Source organism: Anopheles coluzzii, chromosome 3 (assembly GCF_943734685.1).
Source record: "Anopheles coluzzii chromosome 3, AcolN3, whole genome shotgun sequence".
NCBI classification, from domain to species: domain Eukaryota; kingdom Metazoa; phylum Arthropoda; class Insecta; order Diptera; family Culicidae; genus Anopheles; species Anopheles coluzzii.
In genome coordinates, this window is record NC_064671.1 from 65468142 (window position 1) to 65493052 (window position 24911).

Here is a 24911-nt window from a genome sequence, read left to right on the forward strand (position 1 = left end):
CATCTGGAAACTACAAAATTACTATCGATGGACGACAAGGCTTTAACTTTCACATGGAGACAGAGCTGCTGTATCTAAAAAAATCCGTAGCGGGACTGATACAAATTGACAAACCAATCTTCAATCCGGGAGATAAGGTGAACTTCCGTGTGATCGTGCTGGACACGGAGCTGAAGCCACCGGCGAGGGTCAAGTCGGTTCATGTGACTATAGAAGATCCTCAGCGCAATGTGATTCACAAATGGTCCACGGCAAAACTGTATGCCGGTGTGTTTGAGGGCGATCTGCAGATAGCACCTACTCCTATACTCGGAATCTGGAATATCTTGGTGCAGGTGGAGGGAGAAGAGCTTGTGTCAAAGACGTTTGAGGTGAAGGAGTATGTGTTGTCAACGTTCGACGTGCAGGTCATGCCATCGGTGATTCCACTGGAAGAGCATCAAGCTCTAAACCTCACAATCGAAGCGAACGATTACTTTGGAAAACCTGTGCAAGGAGTGGCCAAGGTGGAGCTGTACCTAGACGACGATATGATAGATCAGAAGAAAGAACTGACTGTGTATGGAACGGGTCAAGTAGAGCTGCTGTTTTTTGATAAATTTGAAATGTACGTAGATCAGCAGAATGTGCGAGTGAAGGTGACGTTCATCGAGCACTACACAAGTAAGAATGTTCGAGATACCGTTGCTAATAGTGATTAAATAAGAAATATCTCTTCATAGATCGTACGGTGGTGAAACAGTCACAAATAACGGTATACAAGCATGCGTACCGTGTACAGTTGATCAAAGGGAATCCACATTTTCACCCTGGACTCCCGTTTAAGTGTGTGCTTCAGTTTACACACCATGATGGAACGCCAGCCACAGGCATTACCGGTAAAGTGGAGGTATCCGGTATAGGATTCGGAACGACAGTCACGAGTGATAACGATGGATTGGTCAAGCTCGAGCTGCAACCAAGTGAGGGTATCGAATCAATAGATGTTAGCGTAAGTGCTGCAAATTTGTTGTCTCATTCAAACAAGCTCTTGAATTTTTACTCATTTTTAGTTTTTAAATGATCAAAATGGATTGATCTTCGAGGAAACAATGTATAAAGAAGAATCCTACACGAATGCTTACATCAAATTGGAGCTGAAATCATCGTGAGTATCAGTTAAGGATTTTAATTATGTTGAATGTTAGGTTTATACAATAATTGAATTCCTTCTAGCATCAATCTGTACAAACTGATGCGATTCATGGTGACGTGCACGGAGCGCACGACTTTCTTCGTGTACTATGTTGTGTCAAAGGGCAACATAATCGATGCAGATTTCATAAAGCTTAATAAGGAAATGACTTATCACCTGCAACTGAACGCAACGGAAAAGATGATTCCGAAGGCGAAAATTCTCATCGCTACCGTAGTGGGCCGCACTGTGGTGTATGACTGCATGGATCTTGATTTCCAAGAGTTTCGCAATAATGTAAGCAATTGCAATTGTAACGTTGCTTAAAGTAACACTTATTCATGTTGTGTGGAAACAGTTTGATTTAAGCATTGACGAGTATAAGATCAAGCCGGGACGACAAATCGAGCTGAGCATGTCTGGACGCCCAGGAGCGTACGTTGGGCTGGCTGCGTATGACAAAGCCTTGCTTTTGTTTAACCAGAACCACGACCTGTTCTGGGAAGACTTCTTGAAGGTGTTTGACGGGTTCCATTCGTATGATACAAATGAATTCGACCTGTTTCACGTAAGTATAAAGAGTCCAACATATATATCTAGTGAGGATTTAAAAGGACATAATGGATGATTCGTTTTTAAAGACCATGGGACTGTTTGCCAGGACACTGGACGACTTCTTTGTTCAAAACTACAATCATAAATCAGAGCGCAATGGACAGCACATGGAGCAAACGGTGGTCAGGAAACAGTTCGTGGAGTCATGGCTTTGGAAGAATGCGACCATTGGAAGCTCTGGTAGTCTCAAGTTGACTGAGGTTGTGCCGGATACAACGACCTCTTGGTATCTTACGGGCTTCTCGATTGATCCCGTTGTCGGGTTGGGTATCATTAAGAAACCGATCGAGTTCACAACGGTCCAGCCGTTCTTTATCTTGGAATGCTTGCCATATTCAATCAAGCGAGATGAAGCAAGCGAGATTCAATTTATTCTTATCAGTAACCTTCAAGAAGAACACACCGTTGACGTGACGCTATATAATGAGAACAACGAGATGGAGATCATAGGACGTTCGATTGCAAGTAGGTATCAAAGGGAATAAAGACAATATAATACTTAACTTCACTGTTTGGTTCTAGATGTAAACTACACCAAATCGGTTCACGTTCTACCGAAGGTGGGGAAACCGATTTCATTCCTGGTGAAAGCAAAGAAGCTCGGTGAGATGATGGTTCGTGTGAAAGCCTCTATATCCAATGGAATTGCGACAGATGCTCTGGAGAAGGTGATACGGGTCATGCCAGAAAGCTTGGTACAGTCAAGAGTTGAATCGTTCGGATTTTTCATGGACACGCACCAGAATCAAACGTTTTTGGTGAACCCAAGCATCGATAAAAAGGCCAACAAAGGATCGGTTAAGTTCGAACTCAGAGTCAATCGTGAGTAATGCGCACACCATAGTCAACACAATGAACGCGACATTGAATTTTTCCCACAGCTAACTTACTGATCACCGTTCAGGAAAACTTGGACAATATTCGCGCAGATATTAGTGGATGTAGCGAAAGCATAAAAGACATGCTTCATTTCGTTGTTCATGACTACCTGGTTGCTATTGGGTCAACACATCCATATGAATCCAACGATAATGTAAATAGATTTTTAATTAATGTGGATCTACAGAAATGCATCAAATCCAATGGTTCATGGCGGAATAAGGTATTTGAAACTGCATTTCTAGTAAATGCATTGCAAGATGCAGCTAAATATATATACTTCACTGATAGACTTAAACGTGAGAAAGCATTTGACTGGCTGGCCTCACAACAACACCATTCCGGAAGTTTCAAAGAAACCGAAACCGATCTGCACTATAAACGCAGTGACGTAGCACTAACGTCGTATGTGTTGGCAGTCATGCTGGAAAATGAAAGCGCCAAAGTGCAGCACGCTGTGGTGATAGAAAAGGGAATGAGTTTTCTGAGCGATCAATTGGATTTAATCACAAGTGCAAATGATTTGGCAATAGTGACCTATGCGATGATGTTGTATGGGCACAGGCTAAAGGACGCTGCGTTCGAAAAGCTGATCGATGTGTCAACCATCACAAATAATGGAGCGGAACGATATTGGAACACGTCGAACAGCGTAGAGGCAACGTCTTTTGCTCTGCTATCGCATGTGATGGCCAACAAGTTGCTAGAAGCTTTGCCAATAATGCGTTGGTTGGTGAATCAGAGGAGCGAAATAGACAGTGTTACTGGCCAAGAAAATACCTATTTGCGTCTCAAAGCACTGTCCAGGACGACAAACAAGATATCTCCATCCCGGAATGACTATACGGTACAGCTAAAGTACAAGCAGAGTACGCGATTGTTGCGTTTTGATAAATACAGCAATATGATACAAAACATTACCACACCGCAAGGCGTAAGGAAGATCGAAATCACAGTAATGGGTATTGGGGCTGGATTGCTGGAGGTAATTTATCAATACAGCTTGAATCTCACGAACTTCGAGAATCGATTCCAGCTAGACTTACAGAAACAGAAAACTAGCTCCGACCACGAGCTGAGGCTGAAGGTGTGTGTCAGCTTCATCCCCACCGTGTCTGAAAGTCGATCAAACATGGCGCTGATCGAGGTGACGTTACCGAGCGGTTACGTTGTCGATCACAATCCGATCAGCGAGCAGACGACGGTGAATCCGATTGATGTAGGAGTATTAATTAATTTGGATAGCATTTACCAGATAATTGATAAATTTGTCTTACAATTTTTCACAGCATTTCGAGATTCGTTACGGTGGCGCAAGCGTCGTTGTATACTACAAAAATATGAGCAACGTGAGGAACTGTTTCACCGTGACCGCGTACAGACGCTTTAAGGTAGCACTGAAGCGTCCTGCGTATGTGGTTGTGTATGACTATTATGATACAAGTAAGTAGCTGATAGAAATTAGTTGTGATATTGCCAAGGAAAATATAACATTCTATGCTTTTGAGCTATTCTTATAGATAAGAACGCCATCAAAATGTACGAAGTGGATAAGCAGAATGTTTGCGAAATCTGCGAAGAAGACGACTGTCCCGCAGAGTGCCAGAAATAGTGGTTGCGTTAGAGTTAAGCAGAGCTTGTAATGCTACAAAATGCATGTTTTGAAAAAGATTTATTTCTAATACAATTATATTTTTAAGTAAGTTGAAATAATGCCTTTATTAAAGGGATAAAGTCAATAAGCCTCTTTATTTTACTGCATGCCATTTGTTTTTATACAAAAAGAGTACATACATCCTTAAAAATACAACAAACTGGATAGCGCTAGAAGGTAATTGTGCAATTTGTCAATTGTTGCACACTGCATATAAATTATCATTTTTCCAAATAAATGCATAGTTAATTCAAAACTGTTTTATTACGCGATAAACATCGAGAAATCAACAAAAAATGCATTGTGGCATTTTTTACAAGTCTAACACGATTCCAATACGTTACGATTTCTAGGGCATTGGTTTTACAAATGCTAAAAAAGATACGAAAATAAAGCCCATTTTTACCTTATCAAATTAACGGCTATCTATCGATGGTTTCAAAACGCATCAAAATCTATAGGATGATGCTACGAAATTAATATCACAAATTCTTACATTGCAGACGATTTTTATCATTCCTATTTGATCATTTACCCACAGCATACGCCTCAAAAAATGAAGTAAATTCAAATGGTTTCAGATAACTTGAATGAGAGCGCTCAATTAAGCGATAACAATTAAGTTAACATTGTTTTAAATTGTTTGTTTGCATTGTACAAGCGTGAGTGTGCATTAATCAATTTCGGTTGGATTTCGCTGCTCCAATAGGGGGAATGAAATGATCGGTCGAAAATATAACCGTTACGAAGCATTATGATGTGCTACAAACCATCTGTAAATTGTTTTGTAACAGTGTTTTTTTAGTGTGTCTGATCACAGCCTTAAAATACTAAACATCGCAGCCATATCAAATGTACACTAAGCGTTAAGTATAAAATTGCATACTTTTAGTTGCTTAGAACATCTAAACAACTCTAACACGGTCCATTGCCAAATTTTGCTCTGTTCACACTTCTTCTTGTATGTCTGCTTAAACTTTTTGTTCTTAACAAAACATCTTAATCTTCCTCAAGTTATATTTGAGTTAAGCTAAGATACTCAGTTAGCCGGCCTCATGGTACAGTCGTCAACTCGTACGACTTAACAACATGTCCGTCATGGTTTCAAGCCCCAAATAGTCCGAGCCGCCATACGTAGGACTGACGATCTTGCTATGGGGAGAATCTAAAAGTCATTGAAAGCCAATCCTACAAGTAAGGTACAGACAGGCCTTGACCGACAACGGACCGACAAGTTGAAAAAGATAGACAGACTGTGCATGAAATAAATTCATTTAATGAGTTTTATCTCCTTCTTCTATTTTTCTTCATCTTCTTCTTCTTCTTCTTCTTCTTCTTCTTCTTCTTCTTCTTCTTCTTCTTCATATTATTATTCTTGGTCTTCTTCGTCTTCTTCGTCTTCTTCGTCTTCTTCGTCTTCTTCGTCTTCTTCGTCTTCTTCGTCTTTTTAGTCTTCTTTGTCTTCTTCTTCTTTTTTTCTTTTTCTTTTTCTTCTTCTTTTTCTTAGTAAAAGGTATAAATAAAAGAAGAAAAACAAATATTAAGTTTTTTGTCGAAAACATTAAAACATTTTTAAACAACTTTTAGTTTGAAAAATTTAACCTACAACATCAAAGCTTTGTTAACCTCGTGAACAACATTCACACACAGACACAACTCTTTTTCTTCGTCAACTTTCCACTTATAATACACTTTACGCAAAAGTTACTTTGGCCTCATATTCAATCATAAGTCGCTCTTTTTTGTGTGTTCTACTTCTCTAGTCTACATTGTCTTGTTTTTTTACAATCTTCTCATCCTAGGGTGACAGTGTGCCTTGAGTTTGCCAGAACACAGCCCGAAGCCGGAAAGCAAAGTTTATCGGACCGCATTCCGATCGCCTGCCAGGTTCCGCAGCAGGTTCCGAAACGGGCACAGCCTTGGAACGTGATCTTCCTTTCCGGAAATCCGTTCACCGGCGTTGACCACAGACACCCCCTTTACCGGTGACACACTCGACTCGAGAGACAACAAATTTTGCGCGGTCATTTCCCAACCGGATGTCCGAACGGAGAGTACAATTTTCTCTCTCAACTGTCCATTTCTGTGTTTGTGTGAGTTAAAGTTGCAGTTTTTCGCTTTTCGCTACTCGCCTTTATGCCCACTCGGTTCTTTCCGCTAGTTTTTGGAGGCTTTTCACTGCTTTTCACGAACTCGATGGTCTCATGGTCGTTAAAACTTTTGCCCCAAAACTTTACCGCTTGGTGATGGGTTTCTTCTGCCGGCTAGCTGAGAATAAAATTTTCTATACCACCATGAAAGCCCCCGAGCGGTAAGAGCTTTTGTGTGCATTTTGTGCTTGACTGCAACCGGAAAAAGAAGGAAAAAAAACAGACCCCCAAAGGGAAAAGAAAAAGTTTTGTTTCCCATCGAACACACGGTGAGCCCTCCAAAGCGTCGAAAGCAAGGATCAATGATAACGACTTTACCTCTACCTCGCTGCCACGGGACCGAAACATCTGGTTGGCGGCTGCACCGTGATATCAAAAAGCAGTTCACTTTTAATGCACCGACACAGTGCAGTTTGCACAGTTTTCGGCCGGCAGTCACTGCCGTCGCCCAAGTGGTCCATCGTGAGAAGCGAATGATTATTGCCAGGCGATAATGATAGGGCACAAAACGGGGAGCTCGTAGAAAAATAGGAACAGCTAGACCGGGGCAAAAAGACGGTATAAAGTACCGTCAATGCTGATTACCGCGCCGGGAAGGAAGAGTTTTTTTCGCCTCGACCGCTTCAGAGTTGAATGGGATTTGATTGGAAAAATTGAGAATTACTTTTTTTCAGTGTTGTGTGGTTGTAGAGATTAAATGGTGGGCCAACAAAAAAGCTGAATTTGGCTTAGCAGACTTTGAAGGAACAACTTTGTTTGTTCGACTTTTCGCTCGTCAAAACCATTGTGAGTGAAGGTTTGTGTTAAATTGTAAAAAATATGTATGGACAAAGTTTTGAAGCTTGTCATTTTGGGTAAAGCTGTTTTAAAGTGAAAACTAAGGAAGTACACTATACCACTTGAGATGTTAGGTTTGAGGACTAAAGAGTTTTTAACAATGATTTTTTTTTTGTTTAATTGTTTCTATCATTTAAAGTGAATTATAGCATTTGATTCTATTCGTATCGAGATGATGATCATTACATTTGTAACTATTTAAGTTATTTATTAATAAATAATTAATCATTCATTCGGCTTTTTAGCAAATGCATCAGTATTGTTGTTCATATAGTTGAATTTTTGTCTATTTGTGTCTGTAAGACAACAAAGTTCAGTATTAGTTTTTGACTGCCATTTGTTTGTTTTAAAAACTGAAACTTTCAATCTGAAACTGTGTGCTTCAAAATTATTAAAATAAAATTTGATAAATCATTATTTCATTGAAATAATTATAAATATAAAAATTGTTATGCTCATTTTAAAATATCTCATAAAGTGAATGAAGTTGGTAAGTATTTTAGGTACAAAGAATGTTTTGAGAATTAATTAAATTTCATGAGTTTTTTTATATTGATACCAACCAAATTTTACGATTTTGTAATGTTTTTGTTAAATTGTGAAATTCTAGTTATCATGAATTTGTTCAAATATATTTTAAATTTATTATGATTATTAAAAGAGTCTAAAATTGTTGACTGAAGAAACAAATTAGGTGAGTTGGAGCAAAACATTGATGCGCACCGTCAAAAATTGATACTCAAGAGCCAAAATTTAATTGAAGTTTTTCGGCAGCTAAACAATAGTTTTAAATACAACTATAATCAAAATTTGTTTTTTCAGCCACAAATTATAGTTAATTTCCTAAACACGATACCATTTTTGCACCATTTGGTCGCTGTCTTGGCCACATGTCTAATAACATAACATTTTAACCAATTTAATAAGTCAGTTAACTTCATTTCCAAACATTATCTACAAACAAATTGCTCAGAGCCGAAAGCTAAAAAGAAAATTGAACCCTTCGTTGAGGTCTACTGAGCCAAAAGCGGGCACGGCCCGTGCAGCTTTTTTATGGCTGCATGAAATTTATATTATTCCCTCTTTATATTGCCCGCCCGCGAAAGCCTCGCGCAAAACAAAAAACCCACGCTGAGCGACAATCAAGCGCCGAAAATTTAATTCAAAAGCTCAATTGCACCGCTTTTCATAAAGCTTGTGAGAGTGTGTTTGCGTGCATAGCGACTGCCCCGCGTGCGCCGCAGGGAGGTTATATGGCAAACAATTTCGGCCCAGTACCAGGAAAACAGAAGGAAAAGAATAACCTGCCCGCTCCCGAGACAAAGCAACAACACGAGCGAAAAACAACAATCAAACGTCCATTTGCTTCCGGCGCAACAGGGTGATTCATTTTACACCGGGCGCCACTAACCACGCGAGCCGTGTTACAACGCGAACAAAGCCAGCTCCTGTGCTGTGGTTGGGACCAGGTAAGGCAAGGAGGAGAAGAAATGAAATAAAAGAAGTGAAAAAAAAGAACAAACACACACACAAGCAACTTGCTGAGCTGAGGATCAGCTTCTTTTCCAATTTTGATGAAGTTTCGTGGACGAACATACGCGCGGGGCCTTTTTTGGAGGCAAAGATTGGCTACGATTCACTGCACCAGAGCTCGTTACCGTTTTCCAGCGGGGTTGGCTAAATGGAAACGAAACGACACGTGAAGCAATTCAACAATTTACGATGGCCTTGCGCACCAAAAAGCCTTGCGTTGTGCAGAGAGAGAGAAGACGAAACAAAAAATTGTTTCCATCCATTTCGGAAAGGCTCAATTGCAAACACATTGCCCCGGGAACAAAGGAGTATTAACCGCCCCGGCAAGACTTGCACATTCCCATTTTTCGCATTCTTTATTCCCGCGAGAGAGGAGTGGAGGCATTTGTAAGACTCATTGAAAGGGAAGTAAAACAACAAAAAAGGTCTGAAGAAGCAAATTCCGACCCGCTGTGACGGTGTGACATAAAAATCAAAACGAGTGGAGCGGTCTCCCCCACTTCAAACTCATAACTCTCAAGTACGCCGTCGCCCTTTTCCGACTCTTCCTTTTATCCAAGTTAGACCCCAAAAAATAAAAAAATAAAAAAGAAGGAAGTAATCAAAGCGCACTTACCTGTACAAGCTTTCGGCTCGTCGCTCTTATCAAGGCAATCGAAGTTGCCGTCGCAGAATTTCGACGCCGGTATGCAGGTCCCGTTGGCACAACGCAACTGGGCGATATTACATTTGCCCCCACCACCGTTGTTACCGTTACCAGCACCGTTCGAGGCATTGCCACTGTTGCTGCTGCTGCTTCCGCCGTTTCCGCTGCCCGCGGTAGCTTGGCGCGAAGCAAGGGCGGCCGCTATCGATGCCGACGAGAGGGACGCTATGGCGGTCGAGCCGGTGGAACGGTCGCGACCACCCGGCCGCTGTCCGCGCGCTTCGGTTGCGTTCGAGCCGACCGGGGGCAGCTGGGTGGCTACCAGCACGAGCAACACCGTCACCCCCGTCACCACACACTGCTTCCACCCATCCATCCGGGAGGCTCTGAAATGGGGCAGAAATTGAGGAAAGAACGTTAGCGCGATCGTTTGCGCGTTGCTGGGTGGGAAAAATGTCATTAGATTGGAAAATTAAAAACACTCCCGACCCTCCCGCTCCCCTCCCCTGTGATGTTCCTGCAATGCAGGGAGAAAACTGGAATGCACATTAGCGACACGTTGAAGATGGAGCGGTCCCCCCTTTGGCTTTCTTACGGTTCGCACGCAACGCACGCCGGAAAGCAACTCCCAACGTGACGCGCGTAATGATAGGCTTTATCGCTTTTGATGTTTGGTGGAAAATTACCACTCGCTTTGTGTATGTATGTTTACGTGGTGCAGTGGGAACGTTTAAAGTTCCATCAGCATTTTCTGCTACAAACAAGGAAAGATGATGTTTGATCGTTCGCGCATTGATTTGAAAAGGATTCAGAAAATGTTGTTCTGCTTTCCGCCGCTAAACACATCATCAAGCTAATCAAGGCTGGCCTTTATGGGAAAATAATTACAATATGAATATGATCGTGCAGTTTAGTAACCTTAAAATGAGAATAAATGAACAAAGTTTTGTTATAAAAGGAATGCCAATGTAATGTTAAAACCACGATTATTAATATATTATGTTATGGGGAGCCAGGCGCCTCCATGTACATGAAAGCCCTAGTTATCTTTGTTTAGGGTGTATCTGATTAGAATAAAGTAACACCAAACAATCATACAGAATGTAGAGATAAACAAAACGTTTTGAATTAACTGTCATCAACTTTTTCTTAGTTTTTCTCTACAAGGCTAAACGAAAAAAAAAAAACACATTTTGGTCCTTCGAACCGGATTCAGTAGATCCTTCATTTTCTTCCAATTAGAACGCCACACGTGCCTGTTACTCCGTAGTACCATGTTTGTACAGCTGATTTTATATATTCTCTTCTTCTTCCAACTAAATATCTCACATTCAACAGCATTACCAACGCTTCACTATCGATGATCGATGTGGTAAACTATTGCTCGCTGGCTCGTTACGTTGGCCTTCCCAAGAATTGCTCCCTCTGTGCGTGTTTGTTGTAGCTCGTTGCTTTGTCCCGTTTTGCTTCTGCAGCCGAGATTCTACCAATTAGTGCCGGTACCGCTCACAAACACATCCCCCCATTAGAACGCCGGTGTGTAAAAGGACCCTTTCACGCTCGAGATCGTACGAGTGATAATTCCACTCAGCAAATCAGAGGGCTACCCAACTACCCGCCCAACACGGTGCACCGTCCTCCTGCCCAGGCAAATTGGACACCTACCGGCACCGGCGGGAAAAGCAATTTTACAACAATCCCCCAGTGGGGTGTTGTGTTCCATCCCACTCAAGATGAAGCCTTGACCGAAAACAACCTCTTCAGCAACCTTTTGCTGAGGGATCAATATTACCGTCCGTCGACATTTTCGCAGCCGTCGGCGCTGCCACCATCGAATCGACTTTTAGAGCACACGCACACGTGCCAACGTTGACGTGTATTGATTACGAAACAGTGCTCGCGTACCCTTATGAGCGTACTTGTCCAACGTCGACGTATCCCCTTATCTTGTATAGATGAAGCCAAATATTCCGGTTGAAGCTACCACGGTTAAGAGGATACCATTTGATTAGCAGCAAAAATGGAATCACACAAGCACGTTCTAAGTGTTTGTGTGCATGGATACGTGTGTGTGTGTGTGTGTGTGTGTGTGTGTGCCTTTTCTATTTTCCTTTGCCCCTTCTTGACAGATTTAATTTGGGTCAAACTACCACTTTCAATGACGTCAAAAGCATCCTTAAATTTTGAGCACGCTTTGAGCACGGTGCTGTTTTCCGTTCAATAACAAATTAAAAGCCACCGCCAGCTCGCTCTCTCTCTCTCTCTCACCCTCTACCCTTCTTGTCAAAAGCTTTGTAGCTAGCTGCACCACACTGCACACTGTTGGTCCATGACGGTTGGTGTCAATTTTTCCTTTCCATCAGCTGCAGATCATCCCGGTTCAAAACGTTGCAGCGTAATAGAAAACTGGGATTTAGTCCCGTTTTCGCTGCAGCTGACACCGGACTGACACATTGTAATCGAAGCATTTAGAGGCAAATTGTGTTGGAGCCCCCTAGCTACACTGCATTAATGTAAAATTGCAAGGAAGAAGGGATGCAGAAGCTAACCACAAAGTTTTGATCGGAGTTGATTGAAGGGTTGCCTTTTTTTGGTTTGGTTGCTATCACAAATCGATCATATTGTGGAAACAAGTAACTTTGCAAATAACGAATCTTGCATAATTCTATTCTTTATTGTTAAATTGATGATAAATTCAGAAGAAAACGTACAAAACTGATAATTTTTAATCATCGAAATGCCCAAAATATATGAAGAAATAACTCATACGTTACTCTAGCACTAAAAAAGAGCGCTTACCATTAAACGTTAAAGGTTCTTGAATGTTTGCCTTATGTGTGATCTATTGTTAGGTTTCTACTTAATTGCACTTTGTTCTCTTTTGTCGTATAGGTCATAATTCTTGTATTTTTTACCTCCCAGAGCTAGCATTGTTACAAAAACTAAAACAGTTTTAAAACTTTAATTGTAGGTAAATATCATTTCATTTTCATTACATTGTGTAATGCATTTTTTATTCCCTTTCTCACAACAAAATTTGAATATATTTCTTATTATATCGGTTAACCATGATTATCAATAAAACTTAAAAACTATGTTGATAAAGAACATACACTTAAAAGATTTATTTACAATTATGACATTTTTGCATAAAATACTTATAAATAATCTACAATTAGTCGTTTTTCTGTTCCATTTTTCTATTTTATTAAAATTACAGGGTTTTCCAAGATTTATTGGATGGTTTCCATTATTTTTTGGTATATATTTTTGTTGTGTTATCACAATTTTTTTAGCGTTTCCCTGAGTTTGTTTGTTCAATTGTATTGATATCTAATCCTAAGATACCAATAAATTATGGGAACGAACTAAAAATCTATGTGATACGAATGAATAAATCGTAAGCAGAGCCCAAAAAATATGGGAACTGACCAATAAGTCGTAGGAAACCCTTTATGCCTTATTATTTTTCACCATTTTCTCCAATTTTATGTATGGTACTGAGAAGAAGCAAAGTAAAAAAAAATCTAAACACCACAAAAGGTTCAAATCTCTGCAACATTCCCTTTCCGAAATTTATCTAACGTTCTTCACGCTACAATTCATCCACTTTCGCCGACATTCGCCTTAGTAAATCCCACAAAATCCGGCAACTCCCAACAACGCTTACCCGCACTGTCCACACTGCAAACACCCTGCCCATCCCTGCTGTGATCAATCACGTCAGCGCTGGTTATGAGATATTTATCATTCAATTAGCGATCGATCCCTAATCGTGGGAACCGATTGGAAAACGTTTACCCGGAAAAATCAATCAAACTAATTAAATTTTGTACCGAAACAAAGCCCTTTACCATGCCTCACTTCGATTGGTCCTCTGCCTCACTTCGATTGGCGGGGCCGACCGCGTTACCGAAAACTAGCCACAAAATCCCAACAACTCATCCCAGCGTTTCGATGACGCTCGTGGCATCGTGGGCTCCCACCGCCCATGCATTCCACGACACAGCAGCAGCACGTAAACGGTGTGCCCACGAACCACATCCCCGGATGGTTGGTTTATGTGGATGAGAACCTATCGCCTCCCCCGATCCTTCTGGCTCTGTGTGTCTGTTTATATCGAGCTGGAAGTCGGCACGTTTGCGAAAACTTTATCGCCACTCATCTGCGGCGTATCGAAGCGCAAAACCGCATCAAACACTCTGTTTATCATCGCTTCGCTCACTTACAAAGCACACCCGCAAACGCTCCGCTCCTTACCCGGGCCTGAGCAAACGCATAAATCATTAAGAACATTCGCCCCGTTTCCCTTTGCTTCCCATCGAAGCCGCCACAAAAGAAAGAGCACCTCCCTCCCACCTTCACGACTCCCACTTCGAGACCTCGGGGAAAGACTTCCGCCGGTGAAAGATGATATTGTGTCTATTAGCTTATTTTCGAGTGATAATATTATACATTGCGCTTCGATTGCTTCGGCGCTTTCGGTCGCCGGGTCGCACTGGGATGACATCGGAAAATCGATTTAGAACGAGCAGCGGGTCCCCCTCTGCTTCATCCCGGCTCCTAAGCACAGGGATGGTTCATAATTAATTTCGTCCTACTTAATGTAGGACCGTGCCGTGGGGTTGGGCCAAGCGCCCGGAAAAGGATTACGCCAATCAGTGGCGGAACGGTGTTTTGAATTCCCTTTTCCGGCGTAGCGTAGCGCAGGAGACGGCGGCTGAGGTATGGTGTTAGTATTTTTGGCAAAGAATTAAAGTGGCGAGCACCGGCGGTGATAAATGGGACTTGAACCAGAATCCTGGTGGCGCTGCTAATAAAGAAAGTGCCTCGGGAGCGAAGTGGTTTGTTTTATTGCCACCGCTAAGTGTACCGGGACCGATGGGTACATTAATCGGGCCTGCTGGTTAGTGTCTTGAAGGGAGCTTTTAATTTTACTTTTTAAGAAAGAAGGGAAGACTTCAATATTCTTCTTTGTTTGTCATTATATGCAAACTATTGAGAAATACTTTATAATAAAATACATACAACTTTAGTTTATCCACAAAAGATGCCAATAAACATTAGTGCTCAACGCTCGTGTTGCACATTAGACGCCTGAAGGATTACTATTAAACAATTTAATATTTGGAATTGTACTTTTAGAACAGTACAAGCTTCAAAATCCAAAAATCTTCAAGAGAAAATACTATTTACAATTCACAAGGTATCAAAACTTTAAATCCTTTAAAAATGATTCCCCTCGACGACGCCTGAAGGTATGCAATATAAAATAATATTTTATTCTTTTATTTATTATATTTAATTTGAAATCGAAACAAGATTAATTAAATGTCTCCAAACATTCAACATACCGTATCTAAACTACTTTCAACCTAATTCATTAATTTGTAGATTTCGTATCCGGTTTGAAGGACCAAGCAGCTTCGAACGCAAGATTGATAGCATAAAACGTTGTTATTTATACCAAAACGTCTACTATATTGTCAATTGCATACTTTAAGGCGTAAATATACAAGGGTTTTGAAGAATTCTACATCTTACTTCCAAAAATGTCTGCCGAAACACTTTAATGTATCGCTTTAAAGAGCAAATGAAATACCACAAAAATAGTAACACATTAAAGGGCAACGCTCTAATCCCTTCCTCCCCATTCTCCACTTCCCCCGTGTACGATGGCATTACCTTTATGACTGCCAGCAGCACATCGAAGATGCACCAACCAGCCAACCGCTCTGGCGCTCTGTGTTAGATTGATGCAGAAGATTTGTCAAATCGTACGTTTTCGAACGTCACACAAAAACAGATCTCGTACACGAATTGTACAAGAATTTTTGCACTTCACCGTTTTGTTTTCCCAAACTTCCTCTTTTCTGTTATTCACATATTTTCCCTTGTCACTCACACACCCACAGTATGTTTTCACTGTGCAGGGTTCGACAGGATTTATGGCTCTTTCAAACCACTCATCACCTTCCTCGTCAGCGCTCATCAACTAGCACAGCATCATAACAATTTCACAGCATCACTAGGGAAACTGGGTGGACGACCTCTCTCCTCTCTCCCTCTCTCTGTCTCACTCACTCTTTCTCATCCCACATACACACACACAGAGGAAAAATGCATCCGGAGCATTTCAAAGTGCACAACAGCCCGCACAGCATGGCGCATCGAGTCGTTCCCGAACCCGTGGCCGGAGGTTTTCGGATGCAGGCATAAATTATGCCATTCGGCAGCTGGACGATAAATCACTGTGCCGGAATTCCATCTGTTCGAACGCCACAGCCAAACGGTACTGTTCGCGGCAACCTCCCCGGCAAAGGGCAACGGCAAACACCCGACCCGATGGTTGGAGTTTTGTTTTAAAATAAATGTTGAGCTTGTTTGTTACTTTCACCACCTTCAATCTTCCTACACACTGCCCGACATGCAGTAGCTATCTCTAGCGAGGCCATTTACAGGCAGAACGGCTTCACGATGCCACTCATTTCCATCGGAGCTTTATTTAAACAACAACCAACAAGAAAAAACCATCCCAACACGTGCCGAGCGCATGAAAAACACAATGAACGAAAGCTGGGAACCACCAGCGGGAAAACGAAGATGCGTAAAAAACACACACACACACACTAAACTGAAACACGTTAGATACAGAATATCTTCGATTTCGTGCAAATTCTCAATCCCCGACCACGATACTCACTGACGCACAGGAAATCCACCCGTTTTTTTTTTTCTTAACCCACAAAGCCTCTTCCCTGTTAGCGTTGCAGTAAAAAAAAAACAAACAGGTCCCTTTTGTTTACGGTACCACTAGGACATTGCGGCGACAAACGACGTTTGGAATCGATTTGCGGGCTACGCAACGGTGACGAACGAACCGAACACGCCCGCTTTCTGCCGAAACGAACCGAGCTCGAGCAGGGTCAAGCGAGGACTAAAATCGCCAATGTCGACTTTTGCCCATTTTGCCAGCCACTGGGAAAGGAAAAGCTTCTCTGATTTGCCCGCGCGGGAGAGTAGAGAGCACGACGAAGAGAGAACGGTTGTACATATCCTTGCAACCGAAGCAGAGCAGCGGTTCGGGAAAAGCGGGCCCCGAAGACACGTTTCCCGAAGTGCACACAGCACGCTCTGGTACGCTTTCGTTTGTACGCCCCGGAAATTAAGGAACGGCAAGTGAAACAGTTCGAAAACAACGCGCTCAAGCGTTCAGTGTGTTGATCTTTTTTTGTATTTTATTTTATTCTCTTTTCATTTTCTCCTTGCTGTCTGTGTGTAAGTGTGTGTGTAAGTGTGGGAATTTTCTCTCACGGCATATCTGCAGTATTCGCGATAAACAAATAGGAATTAGGGAAAATCGACCGTTTTTATCCCCCTTCTGGAGCACGAATTTTAAGCTGTGAGTGGTCCAGATCTCTTTGTCGATTTAAATCTCAACCACATACATACACACACACAATCACACGTGATCATCGTCGCAAGCCTACAGGAATGGCGAAAAAAAGAGCTAACTGTTTTCTGTGCTAGGCGAGCAGGGTTGAAAAATCCATCGAATGTGCCCACGTGGTCGGTTGATGGCGGTTGATTTGTTCTTCGCTTCGCGCTCTGTTTGCTAGCCCACAGATGTAAACAAACAGTTCACAGCTATGTATGTCGGTGTGTGTGTCTGCAGCAACGAGAAAAACACAGCTCGAAGGCCACATCGGTACACAGCACAGATATTACTTCCGGAAGGCGGAAAGGCGTACATGGATGAAGAAAAAAAACTCGAAATTCCAATGAAGTAAAAAGGCTCCCACCGTACCGTACGGAAATTTGCTGACTTGACGCTATTCACTGTTTGATAACCTTTTTTATAGTGTTTCGGATATAGTGTCTGTGTGTGTATATGTGTGTGAGGAAAATCCGTTGAATATTGAAGCTCTTTGCTCTAGAAAAGAGAAAAAAAAACACACAGATTCCCCAAAGGGAAGCGAAATTCTAAACCCGTCAAGCTTCAAAATCAAACACCGTCACACCCCAACCGCGCAACAAGTACCCGCGCGCAAAAGGTAATGCCGTGGGCTATTACCATTACCCGTAATGGGCAGACAGCGCAAAAATGGGCCACAATTCAAAGAGTACGAATAAAAAAACACGAAGTCCTCATCCACCGCCCAAACCGATCGAAAAAAAAGGCAAGGTGTGAATGGGCGGCTGGTCCCGTTTTTTTTTTGTGTTGCACGCTTCAGGCAACCCACGACTGCTTCCTTCACCGTAAGTTATTGGTCCGTTTTCACGCGCGATAAAATCTCAAGATTGCATCGATGGGAGGAGGGAAGCAGCCTGGTCGGGCCAGCGTGTTTGCACGCTGCAAATCGGTTCGGTCTCGATAAGTCCTTGCGGGGGGTGTTGGTGGTCGTTTAATTTTATTGTGAAATTTGCTATAATTTTTTAACAAATTTATCATCCACCAGTGCTTGTAGGCCCAGTGGTGTCGTGTCTTGTGTATGGCTTCATTTGTTGCTTGACTAAAAATTCTGGCCATACCATAAAAGGAAGCAATTTTAACATGAAGGAGCTCAGCTGTGCTGGTTGACCTTTAACAAATAATGGAAAATTAAAAAAAAACTTTAAGGGACATTTTAGGGACGAAAGGAATGGCAAAAACTGGTTTATTTAATACAGAATAGAAAAATTTGATGTTGATATTGGCGTCATTTTGATTATCAATGTGTTTGAGCTGGTATTAGAACAAATACCAGCTGGTATTATACAAAAAACATTTACGTACTTTAGAAACAGTGAACTCTTACTTTTGATGCTGTCCAAGGTCCAGGACTACAGGTCGGTTCGTCTAGTCCAGTCCAGACTTAGACAAATTTTCATTTGACAGTCGGGGAGTGCAAGGTGTCATACAAGTCCAGTAATCTGTTAGTAATCTTTACTTTCTTGCGGCAAAATTCCATAGAAATCCTCATTCACATTATGGTGACCAAAAACAGAGTCAAAGGCAAAACCGTAGTTCATTTTATCGCATTGGTTTTAGTAGTCTGCCTCATGCAAAGCTTAAAATCGTTTGTAATATCCTATCAATTATCTTATAGATACTTTTGTCCTTCTCAAACCTGTGTGGGGATAAGTGGTGGGACTTTTCATCATCATCATCAAAAGTAACACGTGTTTGTGCTGACCACCTTGTTTGATTAATTGAAAAAAGATAATGTCTAAATCTATAGCAAAATGGGTAAGATACTTCCAGAAATTCACGATTTTGTATGAGTTTGAAGCCTAACCCGCGAGTTGTGTCTGTAAAGAATTTTTCATCAAATATTTGTGACTAACAAATGTATCCATCAGAAAGGGTGTATCAAATTTTTCATTGATATTTTAACAACTTTTGTAAAACAAATCCGAAACCATTTTTTCATTTTCATCCAAATATTATTTTTTTTGGTTTTTCTTGTACAACTCGAAAAGTTTTTGGATTTCTTAAGCGATGCGAGATCTCTTTCATCAATCGCAATTTGACTATGATAAACGTAATCACTAAGTAAATTAGTCAATTGAAGAATTCATGGATTTTATGAGTCAAATCCGTATTAAAAACTTATGGGAAAGGTTGGATAAATAGTTAAAACGTAAAATAAATAAATATTCTCGAGAACAAGCAATCGATTCATTGATAATTTTACAGCAAACAAGGCGATTAACCTATGTTTCATCTAACGAAAATGTTTAATATATACAAGTAAAATTGCATAATATTCCATTTCTAGATGTTTTCTTGTTGGTCCGATTGTAAAAGAAAGGATTGTGAAGTAAGGATTTTTTGGCACAATTTGCATACACTTCCTTATCGAACTCTTCAATGCTATGCGGAAGATAGCCTCATACTAAAATCAGTATGAGAAACATTAACAAATGAGAAAGAAAATAAACTAAAAATAAATCTTTTCCGGAAAAGATAGTCTATGTATCTTATAAGCTCCTTAACAAAGTAACAACTCCCAATAGATTTCAACAAAGGATTTTTATTCATCCAAAAATACTTCCATTTCCTAGAAAATCAACTTCAATTCTACTAACGAAACTTGAGCCACCCGGCCCGGCAATACGAACAAAGCCCACCTACTCTTCACGTAGCTAAACTGTACTGTACTTTTCCGAGTAGAAAAAATCACCCAAGCGGAACCTTTCCAAACGCAAAAAGTAAAACACATTTTCTGACACTTTCCGTGCCGCAATACAGCGTCAAACTATTCACTAAAGTGAAGGATCACATAAAAAAACAACCTCCGCAGTACATGCGCGTGTGTGTGTTTGTGTGTGTATGAGTTAAGAACGAACGTTGACGTCTCGTCACGTGACGGAATTGAAGGAAATCCTTTGCCCCAACTCAACTCAATCCCGCTCGGTAGCGCTCCCAACCTTACCCAAACAAAGTAACTGATACTTACAGCAAAGCACCGTTGCTTCAGGTGTCCCAAACGTCTCCCCTCCCCTCATGTTCCTGCCCACTCATTTCTCTAACCCCGACAAGCATTGTTCAGATTTATCCCTGTTTCCCATTCCGAGCCGTCCGTCCGTTCTCTTCCCCTTGTTCGGAAGTGAACCATTTCCGGCGAAAATTTCCGTCCGCTTCTCAGGCAGGCAACACACGTTCCGGTAATCCAAGCCGCTTTTTCTCGCCATCGCTCGCCCTCCCTCTCTCTCAGCCACTCATATAAACACACACACACACACACACACACACGGTGTTAATGGGTCGTCCTGAAGTCCTTCACCTTTGGGCCGTGGCCAGGCGAAAGAATGTCGGCGAACTTCCCTATTTTGCTTTATAATGCCTCTTTTTTCGCTTTTAAGCGTCTAAGATAAAAGCCCCCCGATACACAGGTAAGTCCGTGAAAACAAGGACATACATACACACCCAATACATGTGCCTTTCGCACGAGCACTTCACATTAGCACTCGCACGCACTCGCCGAGGAGTGAAGGCGGCCTGAGCGCAACCTTTTTGGACGCGCGCATCGTAACGGTGCGTGCCCGAAAACGCGTTGTCGTCGTGTCGCGAGGAGCCCACGGTCCAAGTGTCACCTCACCATGTGGGCTGAGTACACACATCCAAACACACACACACATGCCACAGGACATGGGATCAACACATCCGTACCGGCGACGTTTGACAGGGCACGATTTTCATTAGCCCGGGGCGGATTTTCCGGGACTTGTCGGTTGTTCGACAACGGGCGTACCAGGGAGAACAAAAGGTTGCTTGATGTTACTACCTTTACTCACGTTCGCGCAGACTAGGGTTGCGAAGATGACGAAAAGTGCTGACCCCAATAATGGGTTTGAATACGAAGATTATGCCGTTTTCTTTTAACATTTCGTGTACACATACTAGTTGCAATGGTTTGAAGGAGAATTTTGTTGAAATTAGATGAAAATACATTAGTCGATGTTGTCGAATATTGCCTAGAAATCACACATACATTGACCGTAAGCATTCGATTGTGCCTTTAAAGCAACAGTCATTTACAGTTTATATAACTTTTTGCCTCCAACGTTTTGTTTGTTCGTATTTAAGTTAACAACTTGTTATTTTAGTATTATGTACAGGCTCGTCCATACATTACGTAACGCCAATACTAATAAGGGTGTTACATTCTAGCATATTGCTGCATATTTATTTATGTATTGCTACATATTGCTAATCGGTCTATTCTAAATCTTTTTTGTGCAAATAACATTATGCACAATCTCATATTGGTATTCAAAGCATTTTTATTGCTTTCGAAAGTTGGCAATGGGGCCCTTCACGGTTCTAGTCAGCTTTTTGTATGGAGTTTGACAGTTGGAGGCTGAAATCATGTTAACACTCGATACAAAATCACACATAAAACTAGCCTGCAATTTTCAGCCTAGATTATTCTAGCCTCAAAGCTAGAATTAGATTCAAGTACCTGCTCGAAAACACGGTTTGGTTTACATTTACCCCAAGGTGCATTAAAGAGATCAGGTGTTGGAATCTAGCATCAAAGTGTATGGTTTCATAGCATTTTTATAACTAATTTTGAACATCACTTTTTGACAGGACTGGCGAAGCCTTTTGCTCAAACAAGCTTTCTGGAGGCTTGACGAATACACAAAATACTCTTAAAATCTTCATTCAGAAACAGAAGCGATAAAAATCAGCCTTCTAAATTCATACCCCTTGCGATAAGCCCACCTGTATATTATACTCACTTAGATAGCTGCTCGAAAATTGCTATACAATGCAAACATTTTAAAATTCAAAAGAAATTTCAGCCTACGAACTTAAAACGGAAAGAGCCCCAATGATACTTTTTTCATTGCAATTATTAAATCCTGTCAATTTCATAACGGATACGTACAGAACAGAATGAGCCTTTCAACGTTATTCAAAATTCAAATATTGTTTATGGATGTTTAGTTAGCAATCAAATGATTGTATGAAAAAAGAATTATTCATCCAAAAATATTAAAATGGAGCAATTATAATTGATTATAGCATCAATCCATAACATAATAATATAGGAAGAACAAATACCTTCAACAAAATATTTCTGTTAGCGTAACATTTGTTCTTACACTAGAGAAATGGAGGCTGTAGGATGCTATAGGAGGGATATTTATCAAATATTGCATTTTTAATGTAACGTAGTTCATGAATAACCCTTCAAACTGTGTAAGAGTTTTTTATTGACTAAAATCTATTACGTCAGGTAAAATTACTCAAATATTACTGATATTTTTGCTTCAAGCCGTGAAATTCGACATGCGCAAAATATCGAGATACCCGGAACTTTGCGGCCGTTTCGACCCCCATTACTAGTGTATCTCGGGGGTGTGTATACCGCCTGTATTGACATGGCAACTCTAACTAAACGATAAATGGTTCAAACATCCGATTATGGTTTTTTGCACTCAAATTTTCAAGTTCCAAGCAACGAACTTCCTTACAAGAGTAAATTGGAGTATTTGCAATAACAAATGTTCAACAAAAACGCCTTCCATTTATAAGATACGCTCCCTGCATGTAACTAAAATAGAAATAAAAACCAGAAAATTCACTCCAAACACCGTTTGACTCCACAAAAATATGCCACTCTTTGCTCAATCTGTCCAAGACAAGATCAGGACGTTTCAGACAACACACACATACACACAAGCGTTAACTGCTGCGGCAGCTCATTCACTCCAGCAAATAATAGCGTCCCGTTAGTTTGTGCTCCTTCCCCCCGCATTGGCGTGCGGACAAACTTTCCCGAAACTAGTTATTTTATTAAATTGAAACTACGCTCTGTCGCAAAACCATGGCGCTGTCTCATTTACAAAAAAAGAAGAAAAAAAACAACGAAGAGAAATTAAAATACAAACTTTTTACCTTCCCTTTCCAATTTCCCTTGAGCCCTCCCTTTGCCTTTTTTTAGTTCTCCCTGCCGCACATCTTCATTATAAGGCACAAACTTGTGCAGCTTCAAACGCGCACGGTCGAATTGTTTGGCTTTTTTCTCGATCTAATTTTCTTTAATTTCTCTTCTCATTTGTAGTTTTTCCAAGTCTGTAGTTTTTTTTTTTCTTTTTTCAACTCACATTTCCTTCCTTACCCGAAAACGAAAACTTTTGACGTTTTCCCAAACACACAGCACTCACACACAGGTCACACAGTCTTTAATTACCTTCGCCAAGTAGCACGCTGCCTCGTGACGCTCGATGCGGTCACATTTCCGGGGTTGACATGCAAATCGAACAGGTCACGAGAGAGTTTGCCCGGGAAATTTCCCCTCTTCAGGTCGCTCCAGGGACTTTAAAAAGTCGCAAGCCACACACCTCTCACGTGAAAAGTCGTTGCTACAAAAATAAAAGTCTCCAAACCGGGACATCTCCCAGCCAGAAGCCAACGGAACGGTGGAGTTTTCCCCCCGCCGAGCACCATGGGGTCGCGTGTTATTTTTCCAAGCCAGCAAGCAATCCCTTGCTGCAGCAGGCAGTCCGTGTGCGTGTGCTGACGCCATTGCCAGTGGGGAAGCATCCCCGGCAGAGCAGAGGCAGCAACGTTTCGTGACAGTTGACGGTTTTTGACGGGCATCGTTTGTGTGTGCAGTTGCTGCCCAAGCATCACCTGCTGCTGCTGCTGCTGCTTAGCCTGCTTAGCTACTTTTGCGTGGTTCATTACAGTTTGACTTTATTTAATTAGAGTCGCAAATTACAGCGGGACTGCGACGTCCGTTCCGGGCCTGTTTTGGGGGAGAACGGAGGAAAGACGAGTGTCCTTCAGGTGACACACATTAACCAAAAAACCCTGGGACCGAATGTTTTCGACGACAGCGGCCCGAGCGTAATCACTGTAACACGTAACATTCAATCAACCCGGGAGGAGGTCGCAGCAGGATTAGTGTTTCCCGCTGTTTTGCTGGTTTTAAGTTGAGCGATGTTTTCCCCCTTTGTGTGTGTGAGTTTCAAGGTTTCTAAACTAAGCAAACCATGCCCTGTTCGCATCCGGATTATGCAAATGCGTATCGACGTCGTGCTCCGTGCAGCAACATTGCTCCTCAACGGTCGGGCAATCGAGTTGTTACACCATCACCACGGCAGACGAAGGACGCACGATCAACGAGAGTTTCAAACTTTAGTCTAAAAGAAGAAAAATAAAACTGTAACACCCATCTTCTCGTCCCACACATGTCTCATCTCACACACAGACAGGTAGGACATTATTTTCCTTGCTCAGAAAAAAAACTCCTGACAAGTGAATCGAGTTTGTGGGAGTTTAAGCGATTTTCTAATGCTTGTTTGGCCAAACAGCCTCTCCACCCTCAGAACGGCTTTGCAGCTGTTTCTGCTTGAGCGGAAAACTTTTACCAAGGAAATTACCCCCATCACATCCCAGCCATTTCTTTTCTGGCGAGCATTTTCTATCTGTAAAATGTCTATCCCGTTCCATCACCAAATAGTCTGCCATTAGAACAGGGTGCTCTCTCTTGCATATACTTCTCTCTTTTTTTGCTTTCTCTCTCGCTCTCTCTCTCTCTCTCTCTCTCTCTCGCTCTTTCTCTGGCCCAAATGGCAATACCAAAGTTGTGTTTTATAATCTCTGCCCGACCCCAACCCAGCGTTTGGCCCCGGTCCAGCAGGTGAGATAAACTGCTGAAAATTTTACGAGCTGCCCAAGTTTTACCCCTGTCCGCTTTTCCGCACAGCTACTGCTGCTGCGCTCTTAATGGGAATGTTTATTTGTACTACTACTGCAGAGGATTAAGCTTAACTCTTTCTACAGGGCACGGTGAGCCGTGATGAAGGATGAAGGCCCGAACACAGCCCGATTAGCTTGTTTCGGAAGCATGCAAACGGGACAGGGTTTGAGGTAGATACAGCTGCAGCTCGATGGTGTAACAAGAGGCATCAAACATTTCG

At 41.7% G+C, this 24911-nt stretch overlaps 1 protein-coding gene across 2 annotated transcripts in view; it reads right to left on the bottom strand.

Moving 5' to 3' along the window:
* The window catches only part of LOC120960171 (uncharacterized), a 284474-nt gene that overhangs the window by 48590 nt on the left and 210973 nt on the right, over positions 1 to 24911 (bottom strand). The window contains exons 1-2 of one of the 2 annotated variants that reach the window (XM_040384180.2): positions 15174 to 16421; positions 9459 to 9874 (exon numbers count right to left, since the gene is read on the bottom strand). In XM_040384180.2, the coding sequence (XP_040240114.2) occupies positions 9459 to 9864 (406 nt within the window). In that variant the 5' untranslated portion in view covers positions 9865 to 9874; positions 15174 to 16421. Of the gene's footprint in view, positions 1 to 9458; positions 9875 to 15173; positions 16422 to 24911 lie in introns of those variants that run through there. The other variant, XM_049609379.1, reaches the window with a different exon arrangement.